The sequence below is a fragment of the Hevea brasiliensis genome, chromosome 3, assembly GCF_030052815.1.
Source record: "Hevea brasiliensis isolate MT/VB/25A 57/8 chromosome 3, ASM3005281v1, whole genome shotgun sequence".
In the NCBI taxonomy this organism is placed as follows: domain Eukaryota; kingdom Viridiplantae; phylum Streptophyta; class Magnoliopsida; order Malpighiales; family Euphorbiaceae; genus Hevea; species Hevea brasiliensis.
The window spans coordinates 7,726,976-7,740,377 of NC_079495.1; the positions used below are offsets into that span (position 1 = coordinate 7,726,976).

At 33.0% G+C, this 13,402-nt stretch overlaps 2 protein-coding genes across 5 annotated transcripts; both read left to right on the forward strand.

Annotated features, from left to right (window-relative positions):
- The first annotated feature begins 5,437 nt into the window (after positions 1 to 5,437).
- On the forward strand, positions 5,438 to 8,584 carry LOC110648153 (transcription termination factor MTEF18, mitochondrial). 4 transcript variants are annotated; one of them, XR_002493533.2, is made up of 2 exons: positions 5,438 to 5,572; positions 8,406 to 8,584. XR_002493533.2 is itself a non-coding variant. In XM_021802281.2 (2 exons), exon 2 carries the CDS (start codon positions 5,683 to 5,685, stop codon positions 7,420 to 7,422), a length of 1,740 nt encoding a protein of 579 aa, XP_021657973.2. In that variant the 5' UTR covers positions 5,438 to 5,572; positions 5,676 to 5,682; the 3' UTR covers positions 7,423 to 7,726. The 4 variants fall into 4 exon arrangements, 1 of the variants encoding a protein (XP_021657973.2); XR_002493532.2 differs by lacking the exon at positions 8,406 to 8,584 and adding an exon at positions 8,015 to 8,399; XR_002493531.2 differs by lacking the exon at positions 8,406 to 8,584 and adding an exon at positions 8,045 to 8,399.
- Positions 8,585 to 10,222: 1,638 nt separating this feature from the next.
- On the forward strand, positions 10,223 to 12,770 carry LOC110648150 (uncharacterized). Its single transcript, XM_021802278.2, has 3 exons — positions 10,223 to 10,620; positions 10,949 to 10,990; positions 12,005 to 12,770. The coding sequence occupies exon 3, from the start codon at positions 12,045 to 12,047 to the stop codon at positions 12,459 to 12,461; it is 417 nt and encodes a 138-aa protein (XP_021657970.2). The 5' UTR covers positions 10,223 to 10,620; positions 10,949 to 10,990; positions 12,005 to 12,044; the 3' UTR covers positions 12,462 to 12,770.
- The last annotated feature ends 632 nt before the right edge of the window (positions 12,771 to 13,402 follow it).

The window sequence follows — 13,402 nt, forward strand, 5'->3', positions numbered from 1 at the left end:
TTATATTATGTGCCCTTGTATTGCCTAGACACGTGTGTCAGATTGGATAGATTGACATGCCGATAGGGTATTGTTTTAGCAGTACTGCAAAAGGCTTTATGCCTGTATTCAAGGCTTTATGCCTGTATTCATGGCTTTATGCCCGTATTCATGGCTTTATGCCAACATTCATGGCTTTTATGTCCGATTATGTGTTATCATGGCTTTTTAGCCATACTGACTGCATAAGTGGTTGACGTTCTGCGTCCCGTGGTTGACGTTCTGCGTCCCATGGTATGACGGCCCGAGGCACTGCGGTGTCCAGTGCCAATGACCCTTTATCCAGTTTAGTCAGCCTGTCATAGGTTACTTGGGCAGTGAAATTTATTGAGATAAGTTAATAATACTAGCATTTAAAAATATTAGAAATTAAATAAAATAAATGAGTAAGATGTCTTAAAATAAATTAGAATAGTTATTTATTAGAAAGAATCGAAATGAACTGGACCGATATTAAAATTTACTTATTATGAGATAATCTGAGACAACCTAGCAAGTATAGAGAAAATGCTAAAAGATTAGCAAAGAAAATTATAACATAAATGAATATTGCAAATGTGACTTATATAATAATATAAGCATAAATTTATTATTTTCAGATCATTTTTCTTTGTACATTATTACTGTACATTGGCGAAATAAACACTTTCAAAGAAGACTAAATTAAGATAAAACATATTAAATTTTAGAAATCGCATGTGAAGTATAAATAAATCTTAATTATTTGAATTATGTTTTATTTCTATCTTTATTTGTATATTATTTTTTTGTTATATTATTGCACCACTAAGCAACAATGCTTAGCAAGATTGAATTGTTTCCTTCGCACAGGTACTGAAGCTAGAAGCCAAGGGACGTTTGACTGGGAATTTTGGGAGTTTTGATCTGCAGAGTGTCAAAGTTTGTCACCTCCTCAGCAATGCATGTAGATAGGGCCCATATAGATCATATTTTATATTTTGTATAAAATGCTTAGATATTGTATTGTAATGTATATTATGAACAGGTAATTAATAGGAATGCGATGTAAATTAATTAATTAGCTTTTTCATATGTAATTAATTTATATATCATGTAAATTATGAAATTTTGTAATTATTTTGTAAATTATGTAAATTAAGGAAATTTGAAAATTTTGCTTATGTAATTTGAGAATGTTTACATATGAATTGAGTATGAATGGAAATGATTATGAAATTGAAATGTATGGATGAGATTTGAAATATGAGAAAATTATGAGAATGATTGATGAGATAATTATGATTAGCGTGGATAAGATTTTATTTTAGAAATATTGTTGAATTGAATTTCAAACAGGTGAATATTGAAATACGCCAAACGATAATAAAATAGGGGAAACTCCACTGGTTTCTCCGTCAAAAAATAATTGATATTAAATTAAATGAATTCAAAATTATTTAGAAAAAAATAAAGTAAGATAAGTTAGGGTGCTCCGGCACCGATTATAGCATGCCTTGCTCGGCTACACTGTAGTCGGGTAAGGGGTGTTACAAAAACCATGTCAAATTAATGACTCTCCTATCATATCATAGCTCTGTGAATCATCAATTCATAGTTTCGACCTTCCCTAGGTAGTAGGGTTGTACTTTACACCTTGCTAATACACACAAGGTATTCTATTCTCACTAAGCTCTAAGCAAAACGTCTGTCGTTCTGCAAAAACCATCTAAAATTCCATACCGAAGACTAGATGGTCTCACTCTATAGGTGTCACCTTTACTTTATGACTATACTGAAATCGCTAGTCTTTCAGCAATTCCTGATGTAACTGTAACTTATGTTAGCATAATTGAGTCACTGACTCTAGCTACTTTGCAACTGTGACCCTTTAATATTCTAGCTATAGGGTTTTAAATCTCTACCTAGGATTTCCAAACTCTTTTGCAATAATAGAACCCTATTCTGGCATAACTGTACCAAAACAGAGACTGCCTACAAACATCCTTATCATGAGCACTACAGGGAAGTACGCAGCTCTACACAATAATCTCATGTCGGTATTGTAATCTGTAGCTTACAGAGCAGACATCGAGAACATTGTATAGTTACTACGATACGTCCTAACATACTAAGTCTTCTAATCTCTTATCTCTCTTGAATCTAGTATTATCATAAACTTACTCTGACTGGGTCATCCACTGACGACTGCCAGCAGTGGTATCCTCATCCTTATCTAAGACAACTGTACTTTCAAGACTCACCTTTATGTACTCGTGCCTAGCACTAGATAGGCACAACACTTAGACCCATACTGATAGAAATATAGTGTTTCTTGGAGTACGTATCCTCATGATAAACCTCAACATGTCTGCTAACTCTATTTCACATTTCTATGTACTCCACGAAAATCAAGATACAAACTGAGGCACTTTTATATTTCCCGAGGTATAATGCAGAATCTAGAAACAAAGAATTATAGAAAAAGACAAACAGAATCCTATACTCCGCATGTAACATACTAACAAGACTCCTTTTACACTCCAAGTATATTATTTCCCATGAATCTAGAGCCTAAGCTCTGATACCAACTTTGTCACGACCCAACCTATGGGCCAGACCGGCACTAGGACTTGGGCTAGCCTAAAGCCCCTGAGGCCCGTAGTAAGCCTAACTATTCCTCAACCTATGACCAGGCCCACAATTTAGGCCCAATATGCATATAAAATAATTTGAATTAAACTGTTATAATTTTATTTGGGGCTAACTTAGCCCAGTAATTATCATAAACTAAAATTAGGGGAGCCTAGCTCAACCCTGTTACACCATTTACAAACTATTTAAAAATCATAAAAAATTTTCATTTATTAATAGAAAAACTTAAATTCATACAATCCCTGACAGGCTTAATGCTACTACTAGCACATGCGGAGTCCTAAATTACAAATTTGGAGAATAATAATACAATCAAGTAATCTTTTCATAACCTGTGAGGAAAGGGACAAGTTATTCTGAGAAAGGTCTCCTCCTGTAGCCTGAAGAAATATGGTGAACAGAAGTGAGCATTCGACTCAGAGAGTAAAATATCAATTTTAACCATAATCTTTATAGCTATCTAAAGCTAATGCACCCTGTGAAGTAAAATGCAACATCGTCATAATTTTCATATCATAACAACAATAAGGTAATTTGGAGCACTCACACCCCCGATAATGTCAAACAATACATATATGGGAGCTGATCCCCTATACAGCTCTCTTAATCCAAACTGTGCCAGCGAAGAACTCAAGCTCGGACTTCCACTTAATAAACCAAATCGGGGTCCCAGCGAAGAACTCAAGCCGTGTCTACCCCGAAGGACCGGGTCCCAGCAAAGATCTCAAGCCGTGTCTACCCGTCCTGTCCATAGCTAACACCACACCACACGCACGCCAATTCACGCACACTGCTCCAAATTACTACAACAATATCCATGGCACTTTAACAATTATGAATGCAACATAAAACGTGCCTAGTGTTTAACTACATAGATACATATTTATAAGTGATGCATGGGCATGCTTGAACATATAATAATATCAAAATTACAATTAAAATTAATATTTTACTCACAGTACACCGATGACTATTGTGGCTGCTGGATGCAGAAAAATAGCTGATCTCGATCACCTAATAATTAAATTATAAATTTATTAGTACTAAGTCAAAATAAAATTCTAAAGAGGCAACAGACAGCCTAATTCATGCTGAAAATCTGGCAGAGTTTCCCCTATACCTGGGACCTACCCAACCTGCAAAAAGATTTAAATAACACTTATAAATTCTAAATTTCCACAATCACATCTCATTAACATCACATGGCCTCTCCTGGGCCCTCCAAATCAGACAATAGTCATAAACTTGAAAAATTACGTTTTAGTCCCTATAACTAGCCATTTTGCAAAAACTACTCAAATGAGCTCTAAAAATTCTAAAATTTTACCCCGCGGTCCTTAATAATATTACAAGGCTATTGCAAAAGGAATTATAATTTTTTGATCATCCACAAATATTTTATGAATTTTATTCTAAATCGATATTAGCCGAAAATGAGCAAATTGGAGTTCGGATTTACTTATGCCAATTTTGACATCTGGAACGCGTCCAGAACGTCTGAAAATGCTAAGAATGATTATAATATCGACCACGTTCTGAGACGGGTCGTCGGCCAGCCGGATCTGGCTGAAAATGCGATCCCGACGCTGGTGAGCTATCCTCGATCCGATCGCACCTAAATTAAGTCCAAATTTTGTTAATAATTATCATAAAGTTATTTTTAAATTTTGGAAATCGAAAAAGTTCGAAAATCTCACCAAGCGATCTGGACCGTCCAATTATCGTCTTTTTCAAATGGTGTCCGATCGGAGCGGAACCAGTCCTATCTCAAAGATCTCGTTGTCCTGAGTCCATCGGTGGCCTCGGATTTTCGATCCGACGGTCAGATCGCCGGAAAGCCACTAACGTCGCTTTCTCTCTCCTCTTTCTCTCTCTTCGTTTCTTGCCAGAAAACTCCATTGAAACCGGCGAGTCTTGGTCGGAAGAAGAACCCAGTGCTGCCAGAAGCTTGCTGCCGGTGTCCCTTGTCTTTCCGTCGTCGGAGATGGCCGGAAACGGCTTTGGATGTTCCTCGCCATCGCTCTCTCTCTCTCTTAGATTCTCGTTGTCGCAGCCGTCTTCCGTCGCCGTTTCCTGTCCCTGGTGGTCGCCCGGTCACGCTAAAGTCGCTAGGGTGGTCACCGGCAGCCGGTCCCTTGCCGGCAAGAAGAAAATGGGAGGGAGGGAGAGTCGGGGAGAAAGAGAAGGGAGCGTGGGGTGGGGGGTCTGCTGCGTTTTTGGGTTTCTGTCTTTTTTTTTTTTTTAACTTCTAATTTCACTATTAATCTCCAACTTTTTAGGGTTTTACAATTAAGTCCAAAATTATATTTATTTATTTATTATTATTATTATTTTAAAATTTTTGAGTTGTTATAGTTGCCCACGATATCGAAATCATACTGAACTAATGGAATTTTATTTTTAAATTCAGTTCGATTTTTTATTAATAATAATAAAAATTTTTTATCTTTAATTATTAATTTGATTGTCTTTAATTTAATAATTAAATTTTTATCAATTAATATATGAATTATATTATTGTTATTATTATTATATTATTTATGGAGATTATTTACATGATTTTATAATAATTAATTATTATTTTATTAATATTAAATCATATTTATTATTTTTAATAAATAAAAAATTATAATTATATTTTTATTAATATTTTATTAAATAATTAATAATATATAATATATATTTTATTTTTTTAATTTAACTACAATCGATAATCCGTTGAATATTTTTAATTTTAATTAATTTTAATTTCTTTTAAATCTAAATCTAGTTGGTTAACATTTTTTGGTAAATTTAATTCTGATTGAAACATACCCTTAGGTCTACTCTCTCTGAGCAGAAGGGGAAGAGACTCTGCAACTGAATCTCCAAACCTCCATGAGCAGACACTAAACTTAGCTAACCCATCGAAGAATCGAAGGTAAGAAACTTTACCAGAAACCTTTCATATTCATTTCTATCGAGTTTATATCTTTTTGCCTATCGGGATAAAATTTCTGTAATTCTTTAACGTGCAATATCAGGCTAACAATGACCCATCTACATAAACTTAGAAAAACTCCTATTCTCAATTGGGTTTCTTTGAATTCTGCTGATAGCTACAACATCATGTTATGGTCTGGAGGGTCGTTATTCTCCATTGCAAGTAACCCTAGGTTTTATAGGAGGAAAAGAGATGTTCTTACTGAAAATGCTGATAATTTGGGTGAAACTTTGATAGATGGTCGAAAAATCTCTGATGTCACTAGGAAAAAAGCCCAGGCTGCACTGTTTGAGTACTTGCATTCCACTAGAAGCTTACAGTTTTTGGATGCTGAGCATATGAGTAGAAACTCACCAAATTTTCTCAAAAAGCTATTACAAAAGGTTGATACTGAGGCAGATATTGGGCGGTCTGTCACTCGTTTCTTGCGTTATCATCCTATTAATGAATTTGAGCCTTTCTTTGAAAGTTCAGGTTTAAGACCGCATGAGTATAAGCATTTTCTTCAGCGTGATTTGATGTTTTTGAGTGATGATGATTTGCTGCTAGAGAATTATCATATTTTGTGTAACTATGGGATTCCAAGAAATAAGATAGGAAAGGTTTACAAGGAAGCAGGAGAACTTTTTCGTTATGATTATGGGGTTTTAGCAATGAAACTAAAAGCTTATGAAGAACTGGGGCTTAACCAATCTTTTATGACTAAAATGGTTGTTTATTTCCCCTCCCTTTTGATCGGGGATGTGAATACAGACTTTATTAAGTCATTGCAGATATTGAGGGAAGGGTCAATTGAATTTGGTTGGATTGAGGAGCAGTTATCTGAAAATATTTCTTATAACTGGAGCCATTTGCATGCAATTCTATATTTATTTAGCAAGACAGGTTACAGTTATGAACAGTTGGGTGTTCTGATAAGCAAACATCCAGGGATTCTTTTTGAGGGTTCAGGGGATAGGACATTATCACTAGTTGGGTTTTTATTTAAATTTGGATCCTCAATGAAACAGATATGTTCTCTGTTTCGACAGTTTCCACAAATGCAAGTTGGGAAGTTTCTTATGAATTTGAGGCAATGCTATCTGTTCCTGACTGAGATTGAGATGGACATAGTGGAGATTGGGAAGATTATCCGCTCTCACTCCCTTTTTCTGGGTTCATGTACATTAAAGAAAACCAATAGCTTGCTTACTTCTCTGAATGTTGGAAAGAAGCGACTTTGCGATATCATCCTGCAGAACCCGCAAGAAATGAAGAACTGGGTATTGGGATCAAAAGTTGGACCATTGCCAAAATCACAAGAGAGGCTACGATCAAAAACGCTGAAGACTAAGTTCTTACTGGACTTGGGATTTGAAGAGAACTCGAAGGAAATGGAAAAAGCACTCAAGGTTTTCCGAGGCCGAGGAGCAGAGCTCCAAGAGAGATTTGATTGTATCATGCGAGCTGGTTTGGATAGGAAGGATGTTTGTGAAATGATTAAAATATGCCCTCAAATTCTTAATCAGAAAAAAGAGGTAATCAAAATGAAGATTGATTGTATTGTGAATGATTTGGGTTATCCCATATCATCATTAGTCATATTTCCTGCATTTCTTTGCTACACAATACCAACTATCAAGCTTAAGTTAGCAATGTACAATTGGCTCAAAGATCAAGGAAAAGTTGACCCAACGCTTTCCTTGAGCACTGTAATTGGGTGCTCAGATAAAATATTTGTCAAGAGGTATGTGGAAGTTCATCCTAGAGGCCCTGAAGTATGGCAGGAGTTGAAGAAAAAAATTTGATTCTGAATGAAAGCTCTGATGCTTGTTACTTGTACTTCATGGTTTCTGCCTCAGATAGAGATGTGAAGAACTTTGATTCTGTATCTTTAACTGGCTGGAAGCCTGTTGATGAGTTTCAGTTTGCTTATTTTCTACGTTGCATCAGCTTCAGCCCTCCCTGAGAAATGGATCAGTCCATTATACTTTGAGCAGTTAATAACTGCGCCAATTAATGCATTGAAAATTATTTAACATGATGGCACTATGATATTTCTCCTTTAATATAATTCATTATAGAGGCGTCTCCATTTTTTTATGGAAGAAATATGTTTCAGGTACTGTTTAGAGTGGACAAATGCAATTTAATTTATCTTAGCAAGCTAAAAGAAAAAATTTTCTCATTCTTATTTTAGTTATTACAATTTAATTCTGCTCTCTGAGTAGCCCATGGCTTCCTATTTATCATGGGAGATTGTGTTAATTGCTAATATGGTTTTACCATGTGCATTATCGATAATTTTTTTACTTTTTTACTTATTGGTGCATTATGTGCTATATCAATGATTGAATATATGGAATTGTATCAATCTTATGTGCACCCACCTTTTGGTAGATGCTCTTTAAAACAAACAATTCTCTCTAGATTGTTGGATGAACGAATGGTATACCAAACAATACAGCTGATAAAAGAATGAGAAAGATGAGAGAGCATGTTAGACTTACTCCTCCTGTATAATCAAACCAGCATGTGCACTGTTTTGAATTCAGTGTTTCAAGAGAGGAGAATGAAGTAGATTTTTTACACTTGACAGAGCCATGATCTTAAAGACATAAATGGTCACTGCATGTGTGATTTGAGGATCAATTAGTTGATTTGCTTACTGAAGCTAGCTGCTGCTAAATTACAAACCATGTGACAAGTTGGACATGATTGGCATATATGTTCTACCTTTGAGGGGAAGTGTTCAAAGTTATTCATATGCTTACCCATATAAATGCTGCAGGACTAGCATGTTTCTAGCATTTCAGTTGCAGTGGTGGATGAAACTTGCTGGATACCCAAATTGTTTCTCCTCCTGCAGAAGTCTTTCTTGGCTTTCTGCTGATTTGGCAGGTGTTCATTTTTGCAGAGGGTAGTGTTTTGTTCTTTCGTTTTTCTTTCTGTTGTGTGTGTGTGTGTGTGTGTGTGTGTGTGTGTGTGTTATAGGATTCCAAATATAACCAATCAAATTAAATATTTTTTTTTAAATAATAATAAATTTTTATATTATTTTTAGCTAATTAATTATAATTATAAATACAACTCTTTTATTTTGATGTGTATCAGAAAGTGAAGTTGTTGTCAATTAATGCAAATTGTATCTCTAAGAACCAAAATTTACAAACACAAATTGATAGATATGCCTTTATATGATTGTATAGGAAATTAAAAATTTTAATAATTATTTTTGTTTACCTTTAAAATTATAAAAAATAATGCATTCAACTACAAGTTGTCTTCTATTTTGATTAGTTAAAAAATAAAATAGAAATTAATTATTATTTAAAAAATATTGGTTTTTTTTTACTTAAATCTAAATCCTATTTTATTAAGAATATAATTTTATTAAATTTTTTTAATTCAATAAAAATTTGAATTAATCAATATATATCAAGTAAAATAAGAATCATATTAAAAGCATTTTAATTTACTTAAATACTTTATGTTGCTATATTGCAATTTGTAAATTTATTATTTAATGAAAAATACAAATATTAAAACTATTTATTAAATTGATTTTAAAAACAGTAAGCCATGTAAATATTAAGTTTGTTACTTTTACTTGAATGGGGTTTTACTTGAGAAGACAATCCATCAACCCAATATTCATCAAACAAATTTCAAGTCAATAGAACCCAACTCAACTTCATCAAACAAAATTCAGCAGAAATTAAAATAAAAAAAAATTAATTTAATTCGATTCGATTTATTGATTCAAACATTTTTAATTTATGTATTTTTATTATTTACACTTATTATAAATTTTATAAATTATATATTATATTTCATTAAAATTTATAAAAATAATCAAAATAGTTATAAATTAGATAAATCGATAGTTTTATTTTTGTGTTTTTTTTAATAAAACTAATCAAATCAAATATAAAATTAAACCTTTTAAAAAATATTAATCAAATTAAATTATGCTAAAAAAGTAAATTAAAACAGTTTAATTTAATTTTTTTTATTATAATTAATTTTTCTCACTCCTATCTAAGTTGGGATGAGAAAAGAAAAATCTAAGGGACTGAAAACAAAAGCTAAATATGTGTTATTCTAAAAATTGGAGATCAACTTAACCTAATTTAATTAAATGGTTAAAGAAATATTATTTATTTGATAGAGTTTAATTTAAATTCTCTTTCTTCAATTTTTTTATTAAAAAAAAAGACCTAATTAAATAAAATGTTAAAATCCCCAACAACTTTTAGTATTTAATTTTTTATTTTTTAATATGTAAATTAAAATTCACATACCCCCTTCGTCCCATTTCAATAGCTTTTAAAAGTTTTTATTTAAAAATTAAGAAATTAATTAAATAATATTATTTTTATAAAAAAAGTAATAATTAATTAAAATACTTTTATAATATCTCTAAAACGTAGAGAAGTGTTAAAAAAATATGTTAAAAATATTAATAAATAAAAGTAAAAATGAAAAAAAAATTCATTAATATTTTAAAAATTTTTTAAAATAATAAAAGAGTAGTACTGATTTGGAATATAACTAATGGCTAACTTTTATTAATCATATTTGCAAAATTTTGAGTCCAATTATCCCCTAAACAGAAAACCCTATTAAGTAAAAAACAAGGAAATATATTTATATGCCCCTTTGCCATTTTTCCTCTCATCACTCCTTTCTTGGACAGTTGTTGTATCTGGTTCTCGCTTAGCCTCCACTTCATTTAAGCTCGCAAACTTTATGAACTCTTTAAAGTCTCAATCTTTTTGCTGCTACTTCTCTTGAATCATATCGTTTCTGATCTGGGTTATGCTTAAATTCCCATTCAGATTATTATTTTCACCATTTTGTTGCTCTTGGCTGCTTTCTTTTGAAAACCAACGAAAACCCATTTGTTTCTGGGGGTTTTTGGTAGTTTCTTGATTTGGAAGATTAGATTCTGATAAGTGGTTTCTTTTTCAACAAAGATGCAAGTAATGGATATGTTTTATGAGGTCTTCTTCTTCTTCTTCTTATTCCCCCTATATAATATGATGTTTGATGGAAATGCTTATGTTCCTTACTATTGTGGCTAAATTTTTTATTTGGTTGCGGAAATTGAAGTGGTAAAACGATATATGTTATGTTTGAATCTTGGGTTTCTCTCTGATTAGCATATGAGGAGAGAAACGCTTTCATTTTCGGCAGATAGGATGGAAGATTTGGGGTTTGTTCCCCTCGGTTTTTTGAAAAACGAAGCATAATTTTTGTTTTTGTCCCTGAATATTGTCTGGTTCTTTCACACTACATCTCTCTAATATCTCATGGTTTTGCCATTTTCAGGAAGGATCTTCGGTAAAGCTTTGATTCTTTTCCCAAGGAAGAAGAAGGTAGGCAAAAAGAATTTAAAATTTAGAATTTTGACTAGTCTGGGGCCGTAGGAATCAAATCCTCCAGTTAACCGAACGTAGTGGATCATTTTGGTATGGATAAGCTGTTTCTTTAAAAGATTAATCAAATAAAAGTAAAACTAATTCAGTTTGTGTGCCTTCGGTTTCAGTGAGGTTGACATTTAACCCAAAATCATCTAGATAGGAGAAAGTGGGAGTAAAGGCTTAATTGAGTTAAATTGAGTTGATGGTTTTTTATGTTTATCAAGGTGTACATTTAGGGTCGGTTTGGTATGTTTGGATGAAGTCAGCGAAGGTAAATGATGGAATGATAACAAAGGTAACGAAGGGAAAGGGTAAGAGAGTTAGGATAAAAAAAAATTTTATGTTTGAGGATGAGTGAATTTATAGAAAGGTAAGGGGGGTAATATATATTTTTCATGTCTGAGAAGAGGTTAAGGAGAGAAAAAATTGTATATTCTTCGTGTCTAGGAAGAGGTGAAGGAGAAGAAAAATTAAGAGGTGTAGAAATAGAAATATTTTTAATTATACTCTCTTCTTTTTTACCCTCTTACATCCCATATATAAGTATAAAAGAAATTGAGATTTGAGGGATAAAGGTATATATATATATATATATATATGGTGTATAAAAGAAATTGAGATTTGAGGGATAAGAGAGGGAAAGTCTTACCCTTATTTCCCTTATCTCCCATAACTCACCTCTCTTTCTGTTAACTCACCTCTTTTCAAAATAAGAATAAAATAATTAATTATTACTCCTTACTTTTATTTATTCCTCCCTCACCCTCATCCAAACAGATCCTTAGGTTTGGCTCATATGATGAATAGCTCTCATTATCAGTTGATGTCATATTGAATTTCTTATCCTTTTTGGTTGTGGCAAAATGGTTTATATTGTGGTTTTATGAGCTTTATAATTTTGCTGTTCATTTTTGTTTTGACTGATGATTTTGGACTCTATCTGGTCATATTTGCATGAATCTTTAGTTGTTTTTCTTTCAAGCAACTTCAAATAACTTCAGACAATGGGAAGGGGAAGAGGGAAAGCGAAGAAGCAGACTGTTATTGCTTCACATGAAGATCCTGGCAGTGGTGAAGAAGAAAAAGCTCCTGCTTATAGAAGAAGAGGAAGGCCAACAAAACCATTAAAGGATGACAATGAAGAAGAAGAAGAAACTGTGGAGATAAAAGAAGATGGCAAGGATGCAAAGGATTCCATTTCTTCTAAAGACGTGAAAAATCAGGCTGCCATGGAAAATGGACGCAAGAGGAAGAGGCCTGCACATACCAAAGAAAATACAGATTCAGCAAAAGAGGGAAATGATGTTGGAACAAAATTGAGTTCTGATGATTCAATAGTTAGTATTGGATTTCGACAAAATGGAAGCAGGCGAAAAAATAAGCCTAGGCGCGCAGCTGAAGCTGTTGTTGAGTGCAAGTGAAGTTCAAATTTGTTGCTTTAATGGTTTTATATCTTCTTTTCTGTCATGGGATAAATATTACTATGGAAGCAGAGGTCATTGGCTTACATTTGATTTCAGATGTTTAGTTTGTTATATGCTATTTGTTTTTGTAATTGTTGATTCCATTTCCTAGGAATAGATAGCTTTGATTTGGAAGCTAGAACACTAATTTTACTGAATATAATCCTGCCGAAATCTTCCACCGTCAGAATTATTTGTCAGTCTTCTGCTATTTGCATTTAGTCGTTGCACATGAGAAAAAGCCTTTGTTTCTCTTTTGCAGGAGAATCATGCTTGCCACATCCAATTTTTTCTGAACATATACACTTAGAATGTTAGTAGTTTAATCAGCTTCTATTATCTTCTTCATTGTTTGAAATGCAGCTTGTTGCTCTGATGAATTATAATCAGAATGCTTCATGAAGTCTTTCAACTTCGAATTTGGTTGGTTGCAAATAATGCCACTTTGACCATTCTTTTAGAATTTTTCACAGAAGGTCAAGACACTGAAGAATGAATCTGAAGACTTGGTGGTTGAGAAGTGTAATATTGCAGAGTGACAATGATGAACAGAAGCTTGTAATGAAGGTAAGCTTGTGCAATGTGGTGTGGTGGAAGCGACTCTCTGCAATATCCCTACTAGGCAAAGTAATCCTGAACGAACCCAAGTATGTTGAATTTGTACAATTTTAGATGAAACTCTGTGCATAATTGATACAGACAATCTCAATCAGAGCAAGATTTGATCATCTAAAATAGGTTTAAATTTGGGATGCAACAATGGCAGTTCAATGGGTTTATTAGCTTCTCCTTTCCATGTCTGTTTGTATCAGTTAGGTAGCTAAGCTTATCTTCTCAAATGGTTAAATCACTAGCAAAATCTTATCTCTTGTTAATACAAATATTATTATCTAAAATTT

Coding starts and splice junctions, on each gene's coding strand:
- LOC110648153 (XM_021802281.2), top strand. CDS start 5,683: ATGACCCATCTACATAAACTTAGAAAAACTCCTATTCTCAATTGGGTT.
- LOC110648150 (XM_021802278.2), top strand. CDS start 12,045: ATGGGAAGGGGAAGAGGGAAAGCGAAGAAGCAGACTGTTATTGCTTCA.